Source organism: Piliocolobus tephrosceles, chromosome 4 (genome assembly GCF_002776525.5).
Source record: "Piliocolobus tephrosceles isolate RC106 chromosome 4, ASM277652v3, whole genome shotgun sequence".
In the NCBI taxonomy this organism is placed as follows: Eukaryota; Metazoa; Chordata; class Mammalia; order Primates; family Cercopithecidae; genus Piliocolobus; species Piliocolobus tephrosceles.
Genome location: NC_045437.1, coordinates 144,030,515 through 144,052,411, shown reverse-complemented (window position 1 = coordinate 144,052,411; position 21,897 = coordinate 144,030,515). Strand labels below are relative to the sequence as shown.

At 42.3% G+C, this 21,897-nt stretch overlaps 1 protein-coding gene across 3 annotated transcripts in view; it reads right to left on the bottom strand.

Moving 5' to 3' along the window:
- Positions 1 to 21,897, bottom strand: part of PPP2R2B (protein phosphatase 2 regulatory subunit Bbeta) — a 304,107-nt gene that overhangs the window by 46,590 nt on the left and 235,620 nt on the right. For all 3 annotated transcript variants that reach the window (XM_023226909.2, XM_023226908.2, XM_023226910.2), the window contains 2 exons: positions 21,185 to 21,362; positions 8,794 to 8,958 (listed from right to left, as the gene is read on the bottom strand). In XM_023226909.2, coding sequence (XP_023082677.2) covers positions 8,794 to 8,958; positions 21,185 to 21,362 — 343 coding nt within the window. The remainder of the gene's footprint in view (positions 1 to 8,793; positions 8,959 to 21,184; positions 21,363 to 21,897) is intronic.

Genomic DNA, 21,897 nt, shown 5'->3' with positions numbered 1-21,897 from the left:
CTAAGGGGATCCTGAATCTGCCCACTTACCACCACTTCACTGTGCCCACCCTGGTCAGAGCCATTATCATGTCTCCTCCAGACTGTGGCAACAACCTCTAAATGGTCTCTCTGCTTTCCAGGCCTGGCACCTCTTGTCTGAGAACTCTTTTAAGGTCATAAACAGTATTCACTTCCTTCTTAGCACCATCTCATGGCTTCCCATCTCACTTACAGTGAAATCCAAGTGCTCTGCTCTGGCCCATAAAGCTCTCCATGATCTGGCCCCAGCCTACCTCTCTGGCCTCACTTTCCTTTTCCCCTCCCTCCGCTTTTCTTTTCCTTTCCTTCCTTTCTTTCTTTCCTTTCTTTTCTCTCTCTTTCCTCTGTCTCTCTCTCTTCTCTGTCTCTCTCTGTCGCCCAGGCTGGAGTGCAGTGGCACAATCTTGGCTCACTGCAACCTATGCCTCCCAGGTTCAAGCGATTCTCCTACCTCAGCTTCCTGAGTAGCTGGGATTACAGGTGTGCGCCACCACACCCAGATAATTTTTGTGTTTTCAGTAGAGATGGGGTTTCACTATGTTGGCCAGGCTGGTCTGGAACTCCTGGCCTCAAGCAATCCACCTGCCTCAGCCTCCCAAAGTGCTGGGATCACAGGCATGAGTCACCATGCCTGGCCGTGGCCTCACTTTCTGCCCTGTCCCTAGCCTACTTGTATTCATCCACTGATCTTTTTTTCTATTCTTTGAACACACAAGGTTGCTCCTCTGTTAGGGCCTTCACACTGAGATGTTGGCTTTCTCTTTGGATCCCTCTGATAACAGGTCTCAATTCAAAGGCTTTGCCACATACCACTACTTCCTGACCCTGCTAATTTTCTTACAGCTTTTTTTTTTTTCATCATGTCTGAAATGACCTTGTTTATTTGTACATTTGTATGTTCTCTCTCATCCTGCCCCACAAGAAGGTATGCTCCCTAAAGGCAGAAACCAGCAAGTGTTTAACCAATCTTAGTTGAATAAGTGGTTTTTGGTGTTTTCTTGAAGAGCTACAAGTGCTCTGGCTGAAATCTTAACTTCACCACTTGCTCCTTAGTGGCCATAAGTGTATCTTTCCCCCTTTAAGCTAGTTGCCTCATCTCTAAGATGTGAATAATGGCAGTATGTACCTCATAGGGTTGTTATGAAGATTAAATGAGCTCATGCATGCATACTTGGCTTACTTCCTGGACACAGTAAAATGTCATGGAAGTTAGCTGTGAATAAGGCTGTTGACATTACTAGTTTTATGATTGCTGCTGCTCTTCCTGCTCCCACTCTTAAAAGACACATGTGGTAGGGAAGCAAGATAATACCTTCACTCCAACCATAACATGATGCTTATACTATGCGCCAGGCATCATTCTAAGGCTCCATGGGTGTTATTTAATCCTCACAAGCACCCTATAAGGTAAGTACTTCCACTACCCATATTTTATAGGTGAGTAAGTTGAAGCACAGAGGTTAGGTAACCTGTTCAAGATCGTCAGTTAGGCCATGGATACAAGCTGATAGTGGCTGCTCAACTATGTTGATTTTCCTCCTCTGTTTTGACCCAGTCCCTGAATTAACTCACTACTGTCAGCTTGGTTTGACAGAGGGAAGAAACAAAACAAAAATATCCTGGGCTGTGCTTACAGGGAACATCATGCTGGGCTCCTCATTGCCTTGTCTCATCCCAGTACCTATAACAGGGGCTGCTGGGATGTGCAGGGAGTTTTGATGTTTTCTGCTGTCTCCACCCTGGAGGTAAGGTGCCCAGTGGGGCTCTTTGGTCATTCATCAACTTTCTTCAAGTTATAGAAGTAAAACAACAACCTTGGAGTGAATCTAGAAAATAAGAAAAATGCCCACATTTCATGGCCCCTGACCTCATCCCTTTCATACAGCCTCTGCTTGTCTTTGCCCACATATACTCATCCTGACCTTGCTGCATTCATGGCGAGATTGTCATTTCGCATGCAGCTTTAACATTCATAAGCATTTCTCCACTTGCTACACCTTTGTGTCCTCAGGTCTTTGGCAAGTCAAGTCTCTGAGACCTTTCAAGGTATCCCTTTCTCTATTCCCAGTCCCACTTGAGGATTTCACCTGCTTTTATGCTGCTAAACTACACCCTACTTATTGGGGAACCTCTCCCTTCAAGACTGGTTTTTCAATAGGAATCAGGTACCTCAATGCCTCTAAAATCAATTAAAGTCCGCTTTGTTCAGAAAGAAAGTGTTCTAGCACCACATGAAAGCCTCCAGGCATCACTGTCCTAACACACATGGACAACCCTGCCTGGTGAAACTGTCGAGACCCAATGCACAGGTTTCTATCATCCTGGACCTTTGGTCCTTTATCTAGTTTCTCTCCTACCTTTAATAAAAGTCATGCCCATTGTATGCTTCAAATGTGTCAGGGACTGTGCAAGAGCCCTGTGTCCATGACCTCTTTGCACTCTTACCTCCTGGAGGAAGGTGTCAACATCAGCACCTGCCCAGGCATCTGGCGGCAATGAGGCCCGGAAACAATGTCTGGAACTACTGGCTCCAGGGCTTGTGTTCTTGATGACTTTTATGTCTTTCCTTCTATTACGGGCTGAGTTGCGTCCCCCCGCCGCCACCCCATTCATATATTGAAGTCCTAACTCCCAGGACTGCAAAATATAACTGTATTTGGAGATAGTCTTTCAACAGGTACTTAAAATAAGGTCATCAGAGTGGGCCTTGATCTAATAGGACTGGCGTCCTCATAAGAAGAGGAATTTTGGACACAGACACAGATGGAAGGTGATGTAAAGACACAGGGAGAAGACAGCCATCTTCAAGCCCAGGAGAGCAGTGTGGAATTTATCCTTCCTTCACAGCCCTCAGAAGAAACCAACCCTGCCAACACTTCATCTTGGGCTTCCAGCCTCCAGAACTTTGAAAAAATAGTTGAATTGTTTAAACAGTGCAATCCACGGTACTTTGTTGCAGCAGCCCTGGTAAACTAATGTGCCTTTTTTCACTTGTCTTTTCCTATCTGCCTGCCTTTCCACCGCAGATGTTCTATGAAGTCCCACCAGGTGCTATATAAATATTGTACAAATTCAGTAATTACTGAGATAAAGTCCCTGTCTTCATAAAGATTGTATTCCAGTCAGCAAGACAGAGGCTAAGTAAAGCAAACATCTATAATGGAGGCTATGAAAGAAATAAAGAAATAAAACAGAGTGATGAGATCGAGAGATGGTAGGTGCAGATGGGATGGACAGAGAAGTTAACTCTTAGGTAGTGACATTTTCTCAGAAACTTAAAAAGTCAGTACAGGCCAGACAGGTAGGGTGTGTGGTGGGAGAGCATTCCAGGCAGAAGAGCATGTGCAAAGGCCCAGAGGTGGGAAAGGACTGGATGTATGGAGGTGCAGGAAGCAAGCCAGTGTGGCCAGGCTACAGGGAGCTGAGCCTGGAGAGGTTAGCAGAGACCAGATTTATGGGGAACATTGGAAAGGAGTTCAGGCTTAATTCCTTTCATTCCCCAGGTTGGTGTCTATTACACCTGGCCAGTTTCTTCACCCAGATCCCGATACTCATGCATGGAAAGGGAAAAGCATAATCCACTCTAGCTAAGTGCTGCCACCATCAGCACCCTATTGTTTCAGGCATCTAAACTGCAAACACAACCCTTGTCACTACCGCCAGAAGTGGTAGAAAAAAATAGGTGAGGGAGAAAAAGAATCATCCCTTCCAACCCCTGCTGAGTATGCAGAGTGAGGGACATATGGAAATTAATAAATGCAGCTCTGATAACACGGTTCTCCTCGGCAGTTTGATTAAATGCTGATGGTTATTAAATACCCTCCTTCTCAGCGCTCATCTCCGAAAGCCAGTGTTGCTTTTCATTTTGAACTCTGATGAACTGTCTCAATTCTGATCGCACACCTCAGCTGAACTGCGGTCGACTGCAGGCTGCCGTTTGAGGAGGATGGAAAAAATCAATATGAAATGTCAGGCTAGGGGTCAGATTGAACTTGTTCTCCCAGCTGGCAGGAGCTGGGGCCCGTAGCCACAGCAGCTGAACAAAGGGAGATGGGCGCTGAAGAAGGTTGGTACTTTGGAGGAGTCGGGAAAATGAATTTCATTTGCGTCTTAATTAGATTAGTAGGCTGGCAGCTTGCAATTCAGAACTCTGCTGGTGTTGGAATAGGGAGTGGGAGGACAGGGCTGGGCAGAGGCCTGAAGGCCGGTAGCTGGCTCCTCCACCTCCTTCAGGACGGTCACCAGGGCTTTGCTTCTCTGGGGCTGTGTGGGGCTGAGGCTGGAGGGAGAAGCAGTTCTGGGGCTCCCTGGGTGTGTGGCTTGACCGGCTTTGTGCTTCTGTATCACTGTATGATTCTTCCCTGGGCTCTCCCCATCCAATTCTCCATCCTTAAGTCTCAGCTCAGCAGCCACTGCCTTGTAGAGTCCTCATCACCCCTGCTTGTACCAGCACATGCCTCTCTCTTATACATGTATTGCAGTTGTGATACTATATTTGTTTCTATTCTCTAACTAATACATCTTCTCTCCTTAGACAGTGTGGTTAATGTTATGTATCAGCTTGACTGGGCCATGAGGTGCCCAGATATTTGGCTAGAAATTCTGGATGTTTCTGTAAAGGTGTTTTTGGAATAGTTTAACATTTACATTAATAAACTGAGTAAAGGAGATTGTACTGCCTACTGTCGATGGGCCTCATTTCATCAGCTGAAGGCCTGAAGAGAATAAAAACGCTGACCCTCCTGCAAGGGACAGAGAACTCCTCAGCCTGACTGCCTTCGAGCTGGAACATTGTTTTTTTCTCCCCTTGCTTCTGGACTTGAACTGAAACACTGATTTTTCCTGGGTCTTCAGCCTGAGGGCTTTATTTATTTTTTTTTGAGATACAGTCTTGCTCTGTCACTGAGGCTGGGGTGCAGTGGGGCAATCTCAGCTCACTGCAACCTATGCCTCCCAGGTTCAAGTGATGCTTCTGCCTCAGCCTCCCGAGTAACTGGGATTACAGGTGTGTGCCACCACACCTGGTTAATATTTGTATTTTTAGTAGAGACGGGGTTTCACCACATTGCCCAGGCTGCTCTCAAACCCCCGACCTCAGGTGATCCGCCCGCCTCAGCCTCCCAAAGTGCTGGGATTACCGGTGTAAGCCACCGCGCCCGGTCTCTGATGGCTTTTAGACTAGAACACCACCATCAGCTCTCGTGGGTCTTCGTGGGTCTTCAGCTTCATGGCTGCAGAGCTTGGGACTTGTCAGCCTTCATAACCATGTGATCTAATTCCTTATGATAAATCTTTTTACTTACACACACACACCCTACTGGTTCTGTTTGTCTGGAGAACCCTAATACAGACAGTGAGCTCTAAGAGGGAGGAAACCTGGTCTGTTTTTGCTCACCCTTGTGTCTCCAGAGTCTGATACAGTACCTGACATAAAGTGTGTGATTAACAAATATTGATTAAATAAATGAATAATGAGGCCTCCTATATCTGGCAAGAGGGCTGGGGTTTCGAACATCTTACGTCTGCAGGCCTGGAACCGGGAGAATCCAGGGTGAATAATTGTGATAACTGCTGCCATCATTTATAGACTCCTTTGTGCCTGGCAGAGGGCTAAGATCTCACACACATGAAATTTAGTTCTTGTGAACAACCTGCCCTATGACGCTGTCCTTAATATTTATACTTTCAAATGAGGAATCTGGGGCTCAAAAGAATTAAATAACTTGCTTGAGGTCATGCAGGTACTGAGTGTCAGAGCCGAGTTCTGATTCCAAAGCATCTGCTCTAAATCACTCAAGTTTTTTTTTTTTTTTTTTTTTCTTTCAAGTTCAGAGGTTCATGTGCAGGTTTATTACATAGGTAAATGTGTGTCATGGGTTTTTTTTTGTGTGTGTGCAGTTTATTTCATCATCCAGGTATTAAGCCTAGTATCGCTTAGTTATTTACCATTCTAGTTTTGAAAGCTTCTAAGGCCTTGCCCTTTTTCTATCTTGTGTTCAGGGTTCATCAAGCTTCCCAGTGAGTTGATTCCCCAATATCCAGAACGCACATGGATCTGTCTGACTCCAAAGCCGAGGCTAGTGTCAGTCACACTGGGCTATGGGGATGCCGGGGCTTCCTGTGCCATCCCTGGCCTCCTCCCTGGGTTGGTGGCCCAGAAAGCCCAGTTCTGCCTTCACTCACCAGAGAGGCTCTGCCTCCTTAGACAGCTCATGTCACCTCACCCACAGCATGTCCCGCACTGAATCCCAACCTTTCACTCTCTGGGAGGGAGTTAGAGACTTTCCATCCATCCCCATTCCCACTTGTTATTTATGTCTACCCTTAGGCACACATTTATTAAATATTTCCTGACCCCTGCTTATGTGTCAGGGGGTCATACAATGTGACTAAATCAGATTCAGTTCTCATCCTCAAGGAGTTTACTATCTAGAGGGGAATGACACTGAATAATTCATATCACATCCACGTATGATGAATGCCAACCTTTAATGTCACTAACGTCATTTATAACACCCATAGTTATTTTAAAAGAAAATGTTCATTTTCCCCCTTCTCTTTCTTTGGATTTCTATAGCCACCATTCTTTATCTAGGTTCCAAACTATCCTCGCATTGAGACTAAAGCAAAACCTTCTAACTTTCATACCTTTCTTCACATGACCACTGTGTTAATCTTCCATAAAACACAATTATTATTAAATCTACTGTCTAGCTAAATGATCACAAATTACTTCCCACATACTAGAAACTGTGCTTCTCCAACTGAGGTACCTGTATATATCCTTGCGGGTTAGGAAGACGGGAGGATATGGGGTATACTAGAAAGTACAGGAAGCCATATGATAAATGTTACATCTTTTAGAAACATCAACTTTGTTTGAAATTTGAGAGTGGAGGATAGAAATGTAATTATTAAATTAAAGTGAAAATAGATATTATATGGGGGTGAAATGTAAAACTCACATGAAATTTTAGAAAGAAAAGTAAGGCTTCAAAGAAAATCTCTTGTCGTCAGCACCTCCCCCAGGGTTGCCAGTCTCTGCCAGGCATGTGCTGTTTTACCTTTGCTGGTAGGTTGGGCCAACCCAGAGCACACGGGGGAACAGGATTCCTCTCTGTGCCCTCCTTCCGTGGCAGCAGGGCTCATGGCTTGGCCCCACCACAACTGTGTTTGGTAGAACAGCTTAAGAAGGACTGGATACTATGGGAACCAGACTCTGGGTATAAAATAAGTACTCACTGAATGCATGAATACACGACAGCATAAACTTTGGAATCTGATCTTCAAGGATCAACCTGATATAAACCATCATCCCTATTTACCTCATTAACCCCAGATTCCCCTTTCCCCCAAGCCTGACACTTTTTATTTAACACTCTTCAAAAGTTCCATTACTTTAGTAACTTCAGAATTTTGCCCATTCTGTGCTTGCTGCCAACAATACTCTTCTTTCTGTCTCCCACCTAACCAAATCCTACTTGTACTTCAACACTCATCTACTCAGCCTCTGCTTTCCCTGTGAGGTCTGTTTCGAACGTCTAAACCCCCTCTGAATGGCCTAACTCATAATTATCTCCACCATTCACTTGAGTATTAAAACTGAACTGCCTTATACATTGTTCCTGAAATGCTTCTTGGGTGCATCTCACCTCATTAGCCAAAATTTAAATTCCTTGAGCATAGGATATAAGTCTTACCTTTCCACTGTACCACTCAGAGTTCTTTATTGTAACAAATACATTGTAGATACAAGAATATCATGCTGTATCTGTGACTGAATGAATTGTAGTTTAGATCAGTGGTTCTCAACTGGGAGTAATGTTTTCACCAACAGGATATTTCACAATGTCTGGAGACATTTTTGGTTATCATAACTGGGCTTGTGTTATTGACATCTAGTGGGTAAGGCCACAGATGCTGCTAAACATCCTCCAATGTACAGGACAGCCCCTTCCCCCAAACAAGAAACTAGGTAGCACAAGATTCAACGGTGTACTGTTAAGAAGTGCTTATCTATATTATAGTGGCTTCCTAAACTGTCTCCTTGTTTCTTTGTTCTCTCAGCCAGAATTTAACCTTTATCCTTCTGCCTTCTGTCTGAACAATTTCCCTAACAACTAATTCTGATCATATTACTCCTCTGGTTACTATTATGGCCGTTCACTGACTCTGATGAAAAAAATTCGGGTTTTAAAAACCATGGTCGTTATGACGTGGCTCTGGCATCCTATAGTCACAATCTCTCCAAGAAGCCACCAGTTCCTTCCCCCAGCTGCTGTTCTAGATGCCTTTTATGTTCTCAGCCTCCTACGCAGTTCAGCAAGTCCTGTTAACTTTATTGCCAAGATCCGTGCAGTACTGTGCAGGTTACATAGATTAAAAAAAAAAAAGATGTGTCCGGAACCCATCTACCCTCTCAATTTCCACTCACCACTTTGTCCAGGTCACCCTTCAATGGTCTCCTAACTGTTCTCCCTGCTATTCCTCAAAGTCATTCTCCCATAATTTGGATCACATCACACTGTTATTTAAACCCTTTTCTGATGAAGGTCATGTCTTATTTATTTTCATCTCTGGATGTTTTGGAATCGAACGTGAATGTTCATCTTTACTGAAATATAAAATACGGAGCTGGCTCCCACTTGTAGTTTCTTTACTCCTAGTGTGTCTGGTGTAGAAAGGGAGATCATAAGCTTCCAGGCCCTCCCCCTGCATGTTGGAGCCAGTGGCCATGTCCCCCTCCCCCCCGCTTCCTTCAGCTGCTACTCACATTTGGTGTGCCTGTCACACAGGGCAGATGCCCGCATGTCACACAGCCGGATTGTCCCTTTGCTGCTGCTGTACACGAAGGTGTTGCAATGATGGGGGTGGAACTCGGCTGCTGTGATCACCTCCGTGAGCTCCTCCATGTTGGCTGGCTTAATGTCCACGATATCTGGCACAGACGAGTCAAGGAAGAAACCAGGAGGAGGCAGGAATTTGGGGAAGGGAAGAATTAGCAATGGCACCATCTTACATTAGTGCAATATGTGAAGATTTGCTATGCACATGATGGATCCTCATCATAAACTTGTCCCAGGCAGATGAGCCTCAGGAACTTTAACAGCTCAGGGTTACCCAGTAGTCAGAGGCAGCATTAGAACTTGGTCTCTTGACTCCTCATTTGTGTTTTATCCTCCAAAAACATGTAAAAGACATCCACTCATGACTAAAGTTAACTGCTTGTGCAATCAGGCTAAAATGTACCAAGTTGCAAAGATTTTGCTTCTCATTTTATAATAATGATTAAGGTACTAGTCCTATTATAACCAAATAATTCATTTTGTCTGATTCCTTAACTGGATTCTTGGGCTGGTAAGTGATATCTATAATAATAGAGTGCACACTCTCTTTCATGAAATCCCTAAGCCCTTCTTTAAAATATGTTGATGATAATAATAATAGCTGCCACCAATAATTTAGCACTAGCTATAGGCCATTCACTGTGCAAAGCATATCATGTACTTTATCTCATTTAATCCTTACAAGAACTCTATATAATCAGCATTTTCCTTATCCTCATTTTTTCAGGGGTGGAAACGGATGCTCTAAGTGCATCAAGTAACTTGCCTCAAGTCACATGGCTAAATGACAACACTAGGATTTCATCCCAGGTGCAAAGTCTGTGCTCTTTCATAATTATGCAAAATTTCTCTCATGTATGATATATAAGACTTCTAGTCTCTGTAAGTTGTGATCTGCTTTTCAGCTTGTAAGGGAGATTTAAGTATCAGAAAGAAGCCATCTAGTTGGAAATTTTTAGGGTCCCATGGAAAATATCCTTAGTCTTATCATCTGGGTTTTTTCTTCTCTGTATTTCCCTTTCTGATCAAGAATTATACCTCTGTTTTTTAAAGACCATATCCTTGTATATTGGAATGAAACATTTACTCTTTTATTTACGAAGGTGACTCAGTGAAAACAAACCCCTTCTGTAGGATGTCTGGCATGAGTGAAGGAGTGGGTTTGTACAGATCCCTTCACACCTCCAGAGCTTGGGGGATCAGGACACAGACGGGCCAAGGCACTGTCTGAGGACCCAGCAACATCCTGCAAAGAATGAGCCTTGTGATGTGGATGCTGTTACACAGGGAAGCTGACCAACAGGACTCCCACTTTTCCTAGAGTTTTCCCACTTGTGAGCCACCTTTGTGATTTTTGTGCCCTTATCTGTGCCTCATCAGGTAGTATATTTTACTTGACAACTTGACATTTTTCTTTCAGATCAACTTTAAATTGATTCACTGTTTTCTTTACTTAGCTTTATCTAAACAGTAACCCAATATTCATAAAATCATGGGTTTAATAAGGTAGCTACACTTTAAGTAATATGCACAAAAATCAATATATTAATATATATTGCATTTACGTGTAGATATATTATATATATTTTATATAACATACAAAATAGTTGCAAATGAGTGTACCAGGAGTTTATGCACCACATTTTGGACAACAATGTATTGAATCAACAAGCAATAACTTGATATAACTGCCCCATTAGACTGAGATGGATGAAAGTCTTGCATGTTCTTCATTAACCTGGTAGCATAGTCCCCTCCTTGGAGTTTAGATGTGGTACAAGAAAATGCACTGATATTTTTAGTCCCGCTAGCACTAACAAAGTAATCATCTATGATCAAACATCACCTATGCTCCTGCTACAACATTTCAACACGCAATTTGTTGCAACAATGGCTTTGTATTTGGTTGTGCCTCTTTCCCGTTTATTATCTCTTATAAACCCTGTTGGGTTCTTTCTAAAATTGGCTTGAGACTGAGCTAACATGTTACTACAATTTCTCCCACCAAACCCAGATGCAAATATTACTTGGGTCTCCGGGGCATGTGGGTCTCCTGGCTTCACAAAATACTACCTTTCAACTCAACTTCTGCCAGAGTTATAAATATGATTGCAGTTAGCACCACATGCTTTGGAGCAAGAGCCTGTGCCCCTCAGGAGGAGGCTCCAGGCTGCAGCTCTGGTGCTCTCTCAGCCACTGACCCATGCCCTGGGCTTTATGGCCATGACATGGCGTTGGGTAAACAGAGGTTAGTGTTCAGCTGCTGTTAGATTTCCTCATCCTCCAGAGCGAGGCTTGATACCCCACGGTGCCAGTGAACATGTTTCTTTTTTCTCAAAATAGGGAAAGAAAATCTGGTGTCAGCTTTCTCAACCTCTACCAGTATAGCTCTAAAAACAAGCTGAACTGGAAGGGATCTTCGCTGTGTGGGAGGGGGAGGTGCTACAGCTACAGTTATTTTTTCCCACCTAAAAATAAAGCCCCAAAGTCAGAATGTGCAAAAACAAAGTGCCTAAACATGTCTATGAAAGCAGGAACATCCTCCGCCATCAAGGACGCCAGTGGGGCTGTGCCCACGATATCTGCCTAGAGCTGCCATCTCTGGATCTTTCCTTCTCTCACTGGACCTTCCAAGCCTACCCACCTCCCAGCCCTCATCCCCAAGCCTTTGGCTTCCTACCCCCGGCAGGTCTCAGTCTTCCTTTTTGAGTAGAGGGCTTGTTTGGTTTGACTCAAAGGGGTTCCAGGAAGAAACCACGATTATCCCTCTTTTTAATCACTCTGAATTTAAGAGAAAGATATGGCCAGTAGCTAATGCAGATCAGGGGCCAGGTCTGCCCTGTGCTAACACTTTCCATGTGTTGTCCGCCTTGCCCCTCGTCTCAGCCTTATGAGGGCAGAACTATTAACAGCTCCATTTTACAGCCGAGGGAACTCAGATACATTACTTGAGGTTATGTGACACAGTGGGCAGAGCTGGGATTTGAACCCAAGCTTGTCTGACTCCGGAGCCTGGGTTCTTTCTTACCATGCCCCTCTGCCTCCTTTGAGGAATGGCCTCACAAAGCTGGCCAAAATGTGACAATTTTGGTTCTCTTGAAAAGACCCCCAGCTAATCTGAGAGGGCAGCCCCATCTCTTCTGGCTTTAGGCTTGCACTCTCTTAATTTACCTACCACTTTGGTGATTGAATTTTCCAGAACCAGAATTTTTATGTGCTCTAAGATTTTGGTTTTTTTGAAGCAGAATTTGGGACAAAATCCTGACAAGGGATTGTTTGGATTTTTACCTGTTGGAGGATTTGGTGAGTTCTAGAAACATTTGAGAGAAGTCTAGTTGCTAAAAGTTAAATGACTTATGGGGATGATGGGAGAGGATATTCGACATCTGTATCCCCTAGAAACCCGGGCATTTTCCCCTGCACGGCTCTAAGGGGCAATCCATGTTTTCAGCATATGTAATTTTGCCCTTCATGTTGGGAGGGAAGGAGAAAGAAGATGAGCAACGCGTGGCTCCACGTATAATCTTGAAAATGGAATGATGCATTTTGACAGTCAATTTTCTTTTTTTTTAATCCTTTAGAGCTCTCTATCCAAATTATGTCCCTGTTGTCCCAAATAACTAGATGGCAAAAGCAAAACAGAGCATTGAATTCATGGCTAATATACAACCCCGACAGCCAACAGATTGCTATTAAATTAACCCTGGGGCTTGACAGATCTGTTCTTCTTGACCTGACCGCTTACGGCATTTCTTATTAATGCTGAGCCCAGGCAAATTACATCTGCTAACAAAAGGGGTTAATCTGGCTCTCTGCTGGGACTCTGGAGGCAGCTCTGAGGACGGGGGGGGGGGGGGGGGGGGGGGGGCATAGCCAGCTTGGCAGCTGAGCTCCATGCTTGGAAGGCAGAAGAGGGGAAGGTGAGGGCACCGCTGTGCCAGGCAGTGGCCTGAGGCATCATTTAAAATAATAATTGAAGACACCAGGAGGTCACTCCTTAAGGGATCCACTTCAAACAAATGAGAAGCCAGAGCCATAAATGGTTCATCAGCGGTGGGATGAGGGAATGGAGAGGGTCATGGCAGGATGGTAGGAGGTAGCATGGGGGCCACTCAAATATCATTTCCTAATCCCAAGTTTAGAAAAAGCTTTTTATGAAAACAAAAGTCCAGTGTGATATTAGAAAAATACTGACAACTTAAATAAATATACAGAATAAGGAAGTGATTAGATGAATTTTTATATATCTCCTTACGTTGTTTTTGCAGTGAAATTTCCAAGTCTGTAAAAACCATAGTGCACAAAATTCTAATGATAGTATGATGATGTTATTTAAAACTTATACTCTGAAAATGATGAGCTAAATGGGAAGACACCAAAACATTCGTGATAGTTCTATCGGGGTGGGTTTACGAATGGTTTTTCTTTTGATTTCAATGATCAGTACTATTTCCACATTTTCTTTTAATGAAGTTGTATTTCAGGCAGGAAAAAATCTTAGGGCCAGGCATGGCGGCTCACGCCTGTAATCCTAACAAGTTGGGAGGCCAAGGTGGGTGGACCATTTGAGCCCGGGAATTTCAGACCAGCCTGGGCAACGTGGTGAAACCCTATCTCTACCAAACATACCAAAAATTAGCCAGGTGTGGTGGCATGCACCTGTAGTCCCAGCTACTGGGGAGGCTGAGGCAGGAGGATTGATTGAGCCTGGGAGGTTGAAGCTGCAGTGAGTGGTAATCGTGCCACTGCACTCCAGCCTGGGTAACAGAGAGAGACCCTATATTGAAAAATAAAACAAAAACTTAGGATACGTTCCATACTTAACATGTGTATTATTTTGGGTAAGGAAACTTAGGTACAAAGTATATAGAGTCTGACCACGACCACATAAATTACACACACACACACACACACACACACACACACACACACACAGAGAGAGAGAGAGAGAGAGAGACAGAGAGAGAGAGAGACAGAGAGACAGAGAGACAGAGAGAAAGAGAGAGAAGGGCCCATTTTCACTCATTTAGTTCTTCATTTATTCTACAAGTGTTTCCAATCTACACCCTGACAGTACTCTTCTGGGTGCAGGAGATACAGTAGCGACCAAAGCAGACCCCAAACCCCCCTGATCCATGGAGCCTATATTCTAGTAGGGAACAGTCAATAAACAAGGTAAATGAGTATAATACACAGTATATTAGGCAGTGATAACTACTAAGCAGTAAAAGCAGGAAAGGGAGAGGGAAATCATGTCTCTATATGTCCTAGATTGAATAGAAGGAAGGTTCTTGGCGTTGTATGTTCCCACTCATAAGTGGAAGCTAAGCTATCAGGATGCAAAGGCATAAGAATGACACAATGGACTTTGGGGACTCAGGGGGAAAGGGTGGGAAGGAGGTGAGGGATAAAAGACGACAAACTGGGTTCAGTGTATACCGCTCAGGAGATGGGTGCACCAAAATGTCACAAATCACCACTAAAGACCTTACTCATGTAACCAAATATCAGCTGTTCCCCAAAGCCTGTGGAAATAAGATTGTTTTAAAAAGAAAAATGCGTATGGTATAATCCCAACTATATACAAAATAAAATAGTCTGTGAATATGCCTGATATATAAATGAATAGAAAACTGTGAGAGTCCATATCCTAACCTAGGCGAGCTTCCATAAGGACCACGTAGCAAATATTTTCAGCCTTTTGGGCCTTCGTCACAACTATTCAACTTTGCAGTTGCAGCAGGAAAGCAGCCACAGATAATATGTAACTGAAAGAGCGTGGCTGTGTTCCAGTAAAACTTTACTTACAAAAACACTTCGGGATAGATTTGGTCTGGGAGCATAGTTTGCCAACCCCTGTTCTAACCTTTTAGCAGAGTAAGAGGTGAATTGTTTATTGCTAAAGTAATTTACCAAAAAATAACTTGTATTAATGTATGATTTGTATTAAAAATAATATCAATAAAAGGAATGTCCTAATGCAAAAAAAAGTGGATTAGGAACCTGAACTTCTTTCCTTAGGAAAGTTGCCAAAAAAAAAAAAAAGAAGAAGAAGAAAGATTCTTGGGTAAATCAGGAGTTTTAAATTGTTTTTGGCTCTTTAAATTTCTTTTATTTTCCCCTGAACCCACATTGTTGAATTAGCTAGCATTAAGTTAAAACTGTGATGCATATCCAATGTATAGACAGCAAAATTGGTAGTGAGATTATTGGTCATTTCATTTTCCCCAAATCTCTACAATGAATACATATTATTAAACAAAGAAAGCAAAAAGCATTAAAAATTAGCAGTTTTCCTGGCTTAAAATCATCTTTGAGAGAGTTGGGAGACCAGGAACCTCATCTCGATGGGTAAAGTTCGAGATAATATTGTGAAAAATATTGTGATTGTAACAAAATGGGGCCCAGAGATTGGGATTCAGTTTTGATTCTACTCTCATGTTGCTAAGAGAATTTGGGAAAGTCATTTTCTCTCTCTGGGTTCCTATTTCTTTGCCTATAAATGGGTATAACCCTATCAGCCTCTAAGAATTTTGTTTATCAAACAAGATAATGGAAAAGATAATTTATTAAGTGGTTTTACACTGGTGTGAATATTCCTCCTTCTGAAGGAAACACATATTTCTCCAAGGATAGCGTTTATATGCATTGCCTTTATGAGGTGACTTTCATATGCCTCTGTCCCACTGCTGCTGATTTTGCTAGTACTGACATGCATATTTCCCCAATTCCTGTCTAAGCCAATTGAGGATAGGGGAGCCAAGTAGGACGCTTTTCTGCAGGGCTGAGTATTATAAACATTGGCCAAGTTGAAGAGCGGAATCTATGTTTACCAGGGTAAAGTACCCACATTCAAAAGCAGCTGAGGCTTTTCATATCCCACTTAAAGTCTGCCGATACAGAAGGTAGAAAATAGTAATATCTTTGTGTGAACACAGCATATTTGTTTGATGAGTTTGATTTCCTTTTAGGGACATGAGTTGCTTTGAGGTCTTTTTTTCTTTCCATGGTCTAAATTTAATCTTTGGATATTAAGCAATGATTATGAAGCATAAAGATCTTATTTGCTGAAAGGACATGTTGCTTGATGATGAGACACTGGAAATCTCCAAAGAGGACTCCAAGGGATATTCCTCTCTTAAGAGCTTAAAAAAAAAAGCCAATGTGTAAATATTCATGGAGTGTTTGCCAATTCCTAGGCTCAATATGAGGAGACTGACAAAGAGACACATGGTGTCATATTAAATATCTATTGGGCAGGGTGAAAGCCACTGAAGAAACAAGAGGGGAGAAACTTGTACTAGACCCCACAGCTCCCCTGGAAGCCTACCTGGCAGAATCCCACTGAATTAAAAGGAAGCTGCTGTCCATGTTAGTAATGAGTGCTAGAACCCGGAAGCCAAGAGTTGAGGCTATGTGGTCTCTTAATTAGGGAATTGACTCTAATAGGGCCTCGGTTTGGTTGACAAATAAAATGAAGCTGCTGTACAGGGTTGTTAGGACCAAGGTCAAAGTTGAAATACCCCTAGAGTCCAGTTGGCTTCTCCCAGATAATTCCTCTGTCTCATGTTCAGAGACTGGACTTCTGAAAGGTGAAGCTTCTGCTACCGTTCCCAGCCTTGCTTACACCATGCTCCACTTCACTCTCTGGGCTTCAAAAATACTGGCCTTCTTAGAGTTCCTCCAACATGTCTTACTCTCTCCTGCCACAGGACCTCTGTACACACCGAACACCTCTCTCCACACCTCTTTGCCGAGTTAGCTCATACTCTTCCTCTTTCAGATCTTAATCAATTCTTCAGCAAAGCCTTCCCTGGTCTATAGCACGATTTAAAAAAATGCATTCATAGAACCATATTCCCTATCTTCACAGAAATTATCTGTTTGTAATTATATACTCAGTATATTTGATGAACATTACCCTGAAAGTGGCAAATTTGTTTTTTCTCATTTTCGTGCCTGGCACAAACTAGGTGCTCAATTTATCGTTGTTGAGGGCTAGTCTTTATTTTTACTCGTTATGGGTCTATTTAATAGATCCCATGTCGGACAAGGTAAGAACTCAGGTCAATTCATTCTTAGTCCTGAGAAAAGAGTTCAAAGGATTCTAGGTATACCATAGTTTTCATAAAGAAGCAACATATTTTAATATAAATTTTCATTTATACTATTGTCTCTTGTCCTAGAAAACTACTAATCTATTAATGACTTATTATGGTCCTGATGTAGTTAGCCTATTAAGACCAAAGTTTGACTGTTTATGTGAGAACCTGTTACACAAGACAAGGACAGACTGGCTACGGATGGAAGGGAGAGAATTCATGACCAGGTATCATGAGGTTTAGCAATGCCTTGCTCTGATCTGCTGCTAAACACAAGGCCCTAGACCTCAGCGTTCCTGCAAACATCTAGTAAGTAGAGGGCGACATCTTGCAAAGGACACCCAACTGCAGAGCCAAAGGAAGAGTCTAGAATTGAAAAGATGATCCAGATAATAAATTTAGCAGAATAAAAGCTACCATTCTAATGTTCAACTTTTCTAGTTTCCTTGTTTCTCTCCGTAATTATCATGATTGTGGTAGTCCTGTTTACTGAGCATTGGCTTAGCAAGGTACTGCCCTAAATGTGTGCGTGTGTGTGTGTGCATTTCATTTTCACAATCCTCTTTGATAGAGCTGCTTTCTACAGATGACAAAATAGAGAAATGCAGGCTTGGATAAATTAAGAAACATGTTAAAGCTTATACAGCCAGAAAGTGGTAGGGCTGGTGCGAACTCTGTCACTTGTTGGATTCTAAAGACTGAGTTCTCAACCATAATGCCAAAGTCACACCAAACGCCAGTCACAGGAAGTCATGACTTTTTTCTAACCATATCTCCAGATCACTTGTCTCACTATTTACTCAATACTTTACATATACTTACTTTGTAATCAAATAGTTATTGAATATCTGTGAAATTGTAGGATATGATGGTTGTGTTTTTTGACATTCATTAAATAAATACATCAATATAAAAACCAAAAAAGTGTATTGCTTAGAAGCACGTTGCTTACCACTCCCAGTAGTAGCCACACTATGCTTTGGGAATCCCACATTATTCCATCCTGAACGATGTTTCTTCTGTCTCCTTTGTGAATAAGGGGCATTGTGGAAATGAGACCTACCTGGTGGCTGGTATTTTTCTGAAGCTGTTTTGAAAGATGGCTGCTTCCTACCCTAGAGGTGGCTATACTTCAGTGATGAGAGGCTCAGTGCTTAGGGCGGTCTGGTTAAAAAGAACTATATAGATATCACTTATCACCGTTCTCATGATGACAATGATTATTTTACATATGGCTGCTTTAAGGGTGAATGGCACGGTCTCATTTGTATGCCAGCATCTGGCAGTCTGTCACACATCTGCAGAATATAACCTAAACTGCACTATTAATATTTCCCCTTTGCATTCTCCCCAAGGCATCTGTCTCCCAAAATGCCTAAAGAAACTCCCCTCCCCCTTGAAGGCCTAGAGGCAAAATTCAGAAAACATGTCACCTAGACTGGGGAAGCAGAAGCTCAGAGTGACAGCCAGCTGAGCCTGAGCAGATTTCTGGCTCTTGGAATAGATAGAGCGAAAGGGAACCACCACCCACACTCATTCTATTAGCAGCTGCACTGCCAGGCAAAATCTGTAGGCAGGCCCAGACAGCATGTGGAGTCTGTTCCGTGATCAACAAAAGATGCCAGGCGTGATCCTGATGGTCAGTTTTCATTGCCTCCAAATATATCTCATAATTGCCACTACCTGATTAAAGCTGCCTTCCCTGAAAGCCCTTGGAGACTGCTGAGTGCTCTCTGTGGTGGAGACTAGCTAGTTGTGTACCAAAACCGGGTCTTTTTTTTCCTGGGCACACAGCCAGACTACAATTTCCAGGCTGCCTTGCAGTAAGAGGTAGCCACGTGGCTGAATTCTAACCAATGGAATGTATGCTTTTTTAGGGCCTGGCTCAGAGGAATCTCCCACTTGTGATCTTCCATGACCTTCCCTTTTACAGTCCTGCTATAAACATGGTAACATTGGGGAGCTGCAGATGAAAGAGGCCCGAGTTTCCAAATTACTGATTGGAGGAGGCTACCTGCTGATGGGGATCATCAATATTAGACTTTACAGGAAAATAATCTTTTATTTGTTTGAGCCATTATGGGGGTCTATTCTATATACAAACTTTCGGAGCTTTACTGTAACTCTTAAAATTAAATTTCCAGGTTAGATTTTATGATCAACTGTCTACTGGATAGCTCTACTTTGATGACCTACTATTATTTCGAACTTGACAGGTCCAATAATTTTCTATGTGTCAGAGTGTTCCACATACTGGAATACAGCAATAGTTCATACAAAACCCTTGCTCTTGTAGAATTTACATCCTAATATGAGGAAACCAAAAATACATAAATAAAAAAATTTCAAATCATGGTAAGTACCATGATGATAACAGGGATAGAGAGTTATCGGTAGATACTAAGAGTTAATGGGAAAAAGTACCTCTGGGGCCTGAATAGTGGCATGTAGCTAGCCATGTGAATGCTAGGGGCAAAATTTTCTAGAAAGATGAAACAGCAAATGCAAAGAATGGAAGAATAAGGTTTACTTAGGAACAGAAAAGTGATTAGTTGGCTGAAACAAAGTGAATTAGGGAAGAGTGACATGACTGGATATCAAAGATGGAGACAGGTTCCAGATCATCCAGAATCTTATAGGCTGAGTTAAATAGCTTGGATTTTATTCTGAGTTCAGTGGGAAGCTACTGGAATTTTTTTTTTTTTTTTAAATCAGGAAAGGATTGATATTTGAATTACATGTTGAAGGGTCCATATTGTATAAAAGAGCAAGAGCGAATGGAGACCAGATGAGATTACTGCACTCACAGAGGTGAGAGACAACAGTGGCTTATGCTAGTGTAGGTAGGTAGGAGTGGAGATAGGGATATATGAGTTGATTTGACATGTATTTTAGAGGCAGGGCTCATGGATAGATGGAGTTAGAGTAGGGGAGGCTGGTAAGTGGAAGAGAAAACTCCATATTGATACCTAGGTCAATTGTTCAGTTGCCTGAGTTGTTCAGTGCCATTCCTTATAAATCTCATGCCTCAAGTTTGTGAGGAATGGAGCACATGATAGGTATTCAATAAATGACCAATTTTTACTATGAAATAGCGGGTCAACATAGTGGGGGTGAAAATACTGGCCTAGCTATTCAGCATTTTTTTTGACTTTTCTATATATTTTAAATTTTTATTTATTTATTTATTTTTGAGATGGAGTCTGGCTCTGTCACCCAGACTGGAGTGCAGTGGTACAATCTCGGCTTACTGCAACCTCTGCCTCCTGAGTTCAAGCGATTCTCCTGCCTCAGCCTCCCAAGTAGCTGGGACTACAGGCGCATGCCACCACGCCTGGTTAATTTCTTTTTTGTAATTTTAGTAAAGTTGGGGTTTTGCCATGTTGGTCAGGCTGGTCTTAAACTCCTGACCTCAAGCAATCCACCTACCTAGGCCTCCCAAAGTGCTGGGATTACAGGCGTGAGCCACTGCTCCCAGCCGACTTTTCTATATTTTAATTAAACAGGAGATAATGATACTTACATTACAGGGTTGTTTTATCAAATATGTCCTTGGGGGTAGAAGTTACTAACATAAAGAGGCATGATGGGGCTTGAGAATTGTTAGTAAAGTTCTGTTTCTGGATGTCCATGCTGGTTATAGGTGAGTTGAAGCTGTGAAATTTCATCAAACTGTACAATTATAATATGTGTACTTTTCTATATGCATAATATACTTCAATGAGGTAAAAAATGTGATACTATGCTTAAAGTTCCCAGTGCAAGTGCTTGGAATTTGATAAATATCAGCCACTATTATTTTCACTCTTATGATACAATGGAAACCAGTATGTCTGTGGTCCATGCAGTCCATACAGATTTGTGAATCCTTTAACAGAGAAAGGAACAGAGAAAGAATCTGAACTCTATGGTCTTATCCTATTGTTGATAAAATCACCTCTAATTTTAATTCACGGCATATAAATGCCTCCCTACGAAGGAATTGATTCAGAGTCCCAATCCAGAGCTAGCCCTGGCTCGCCACTTGTAATAAGAGTATTTCCCTAATTTTATTGTTATAATTAAAGAGTCTCATAGGTGCCAGTACATTTTAAAAGGGGCAAGTTCTCCACAAATGCTAGGTGTTGCATTTCTATTCCATATTTTCCCCAAGCCCACTCGTACCTGAATACTCTTGATTCAGGCCAGTTGATTCTTGGTCACAAAGAAAGGATACTAAAACTTTGATTGGTTATTTCAAAGTTCCATAGGTTAATCCTCAGGTCATCAGCGGACATGTAGGTTTCATAGTCGCTGTTGACGGATATGGAGTTGATGTGATATGTGTGTGCGTTGGCAAATACTCTTCGTGGGGTGGCTTCTACCATCAGGTCCATGGGTCTCAGGACAGGCACCTGGGATGCAAGAGAAACAAATCACTTCAGAACCAAAGATCTTCCATAGGAAAAGAGTGTGTATACTAATGTCATTTATTATCACACACAAAATAATAGCCACATTGAAGAAACTCCAAGTTAAAGAAGAGGCTAATAACAAATCACACACTGTTCCTGTTCCCTTCTGTTTCTCCTCTTTCAAAAGATATCAGCATCACTTAGCCCTGATGGGAAATCTCATTCTTTATCAATTCTAAACATTTTTCTAAGCCCCTCCAGGTAGCCTCATCTCAGGGGAACTTGGCTTCCATTGTGGAGTCATTACCTTCCAGAGACATGTTTCCATTTTTTTTAAAAACATGAAATCTATTTTAAAAAGGAAGTTGTGGGAAAATTTTAGAAATGTCTAGTTAAACTTTAATCTAAATTTATCTTTTATGTCTTTTCATCTCATGCCTTTGGAAGCCTACACCCGTTCCTGGCTTTGTCCTTAACCCTTAAGGGGATTCTGAGAAACTTTGGCATCACCCAAGACTCTAATAGTCCAGATTCA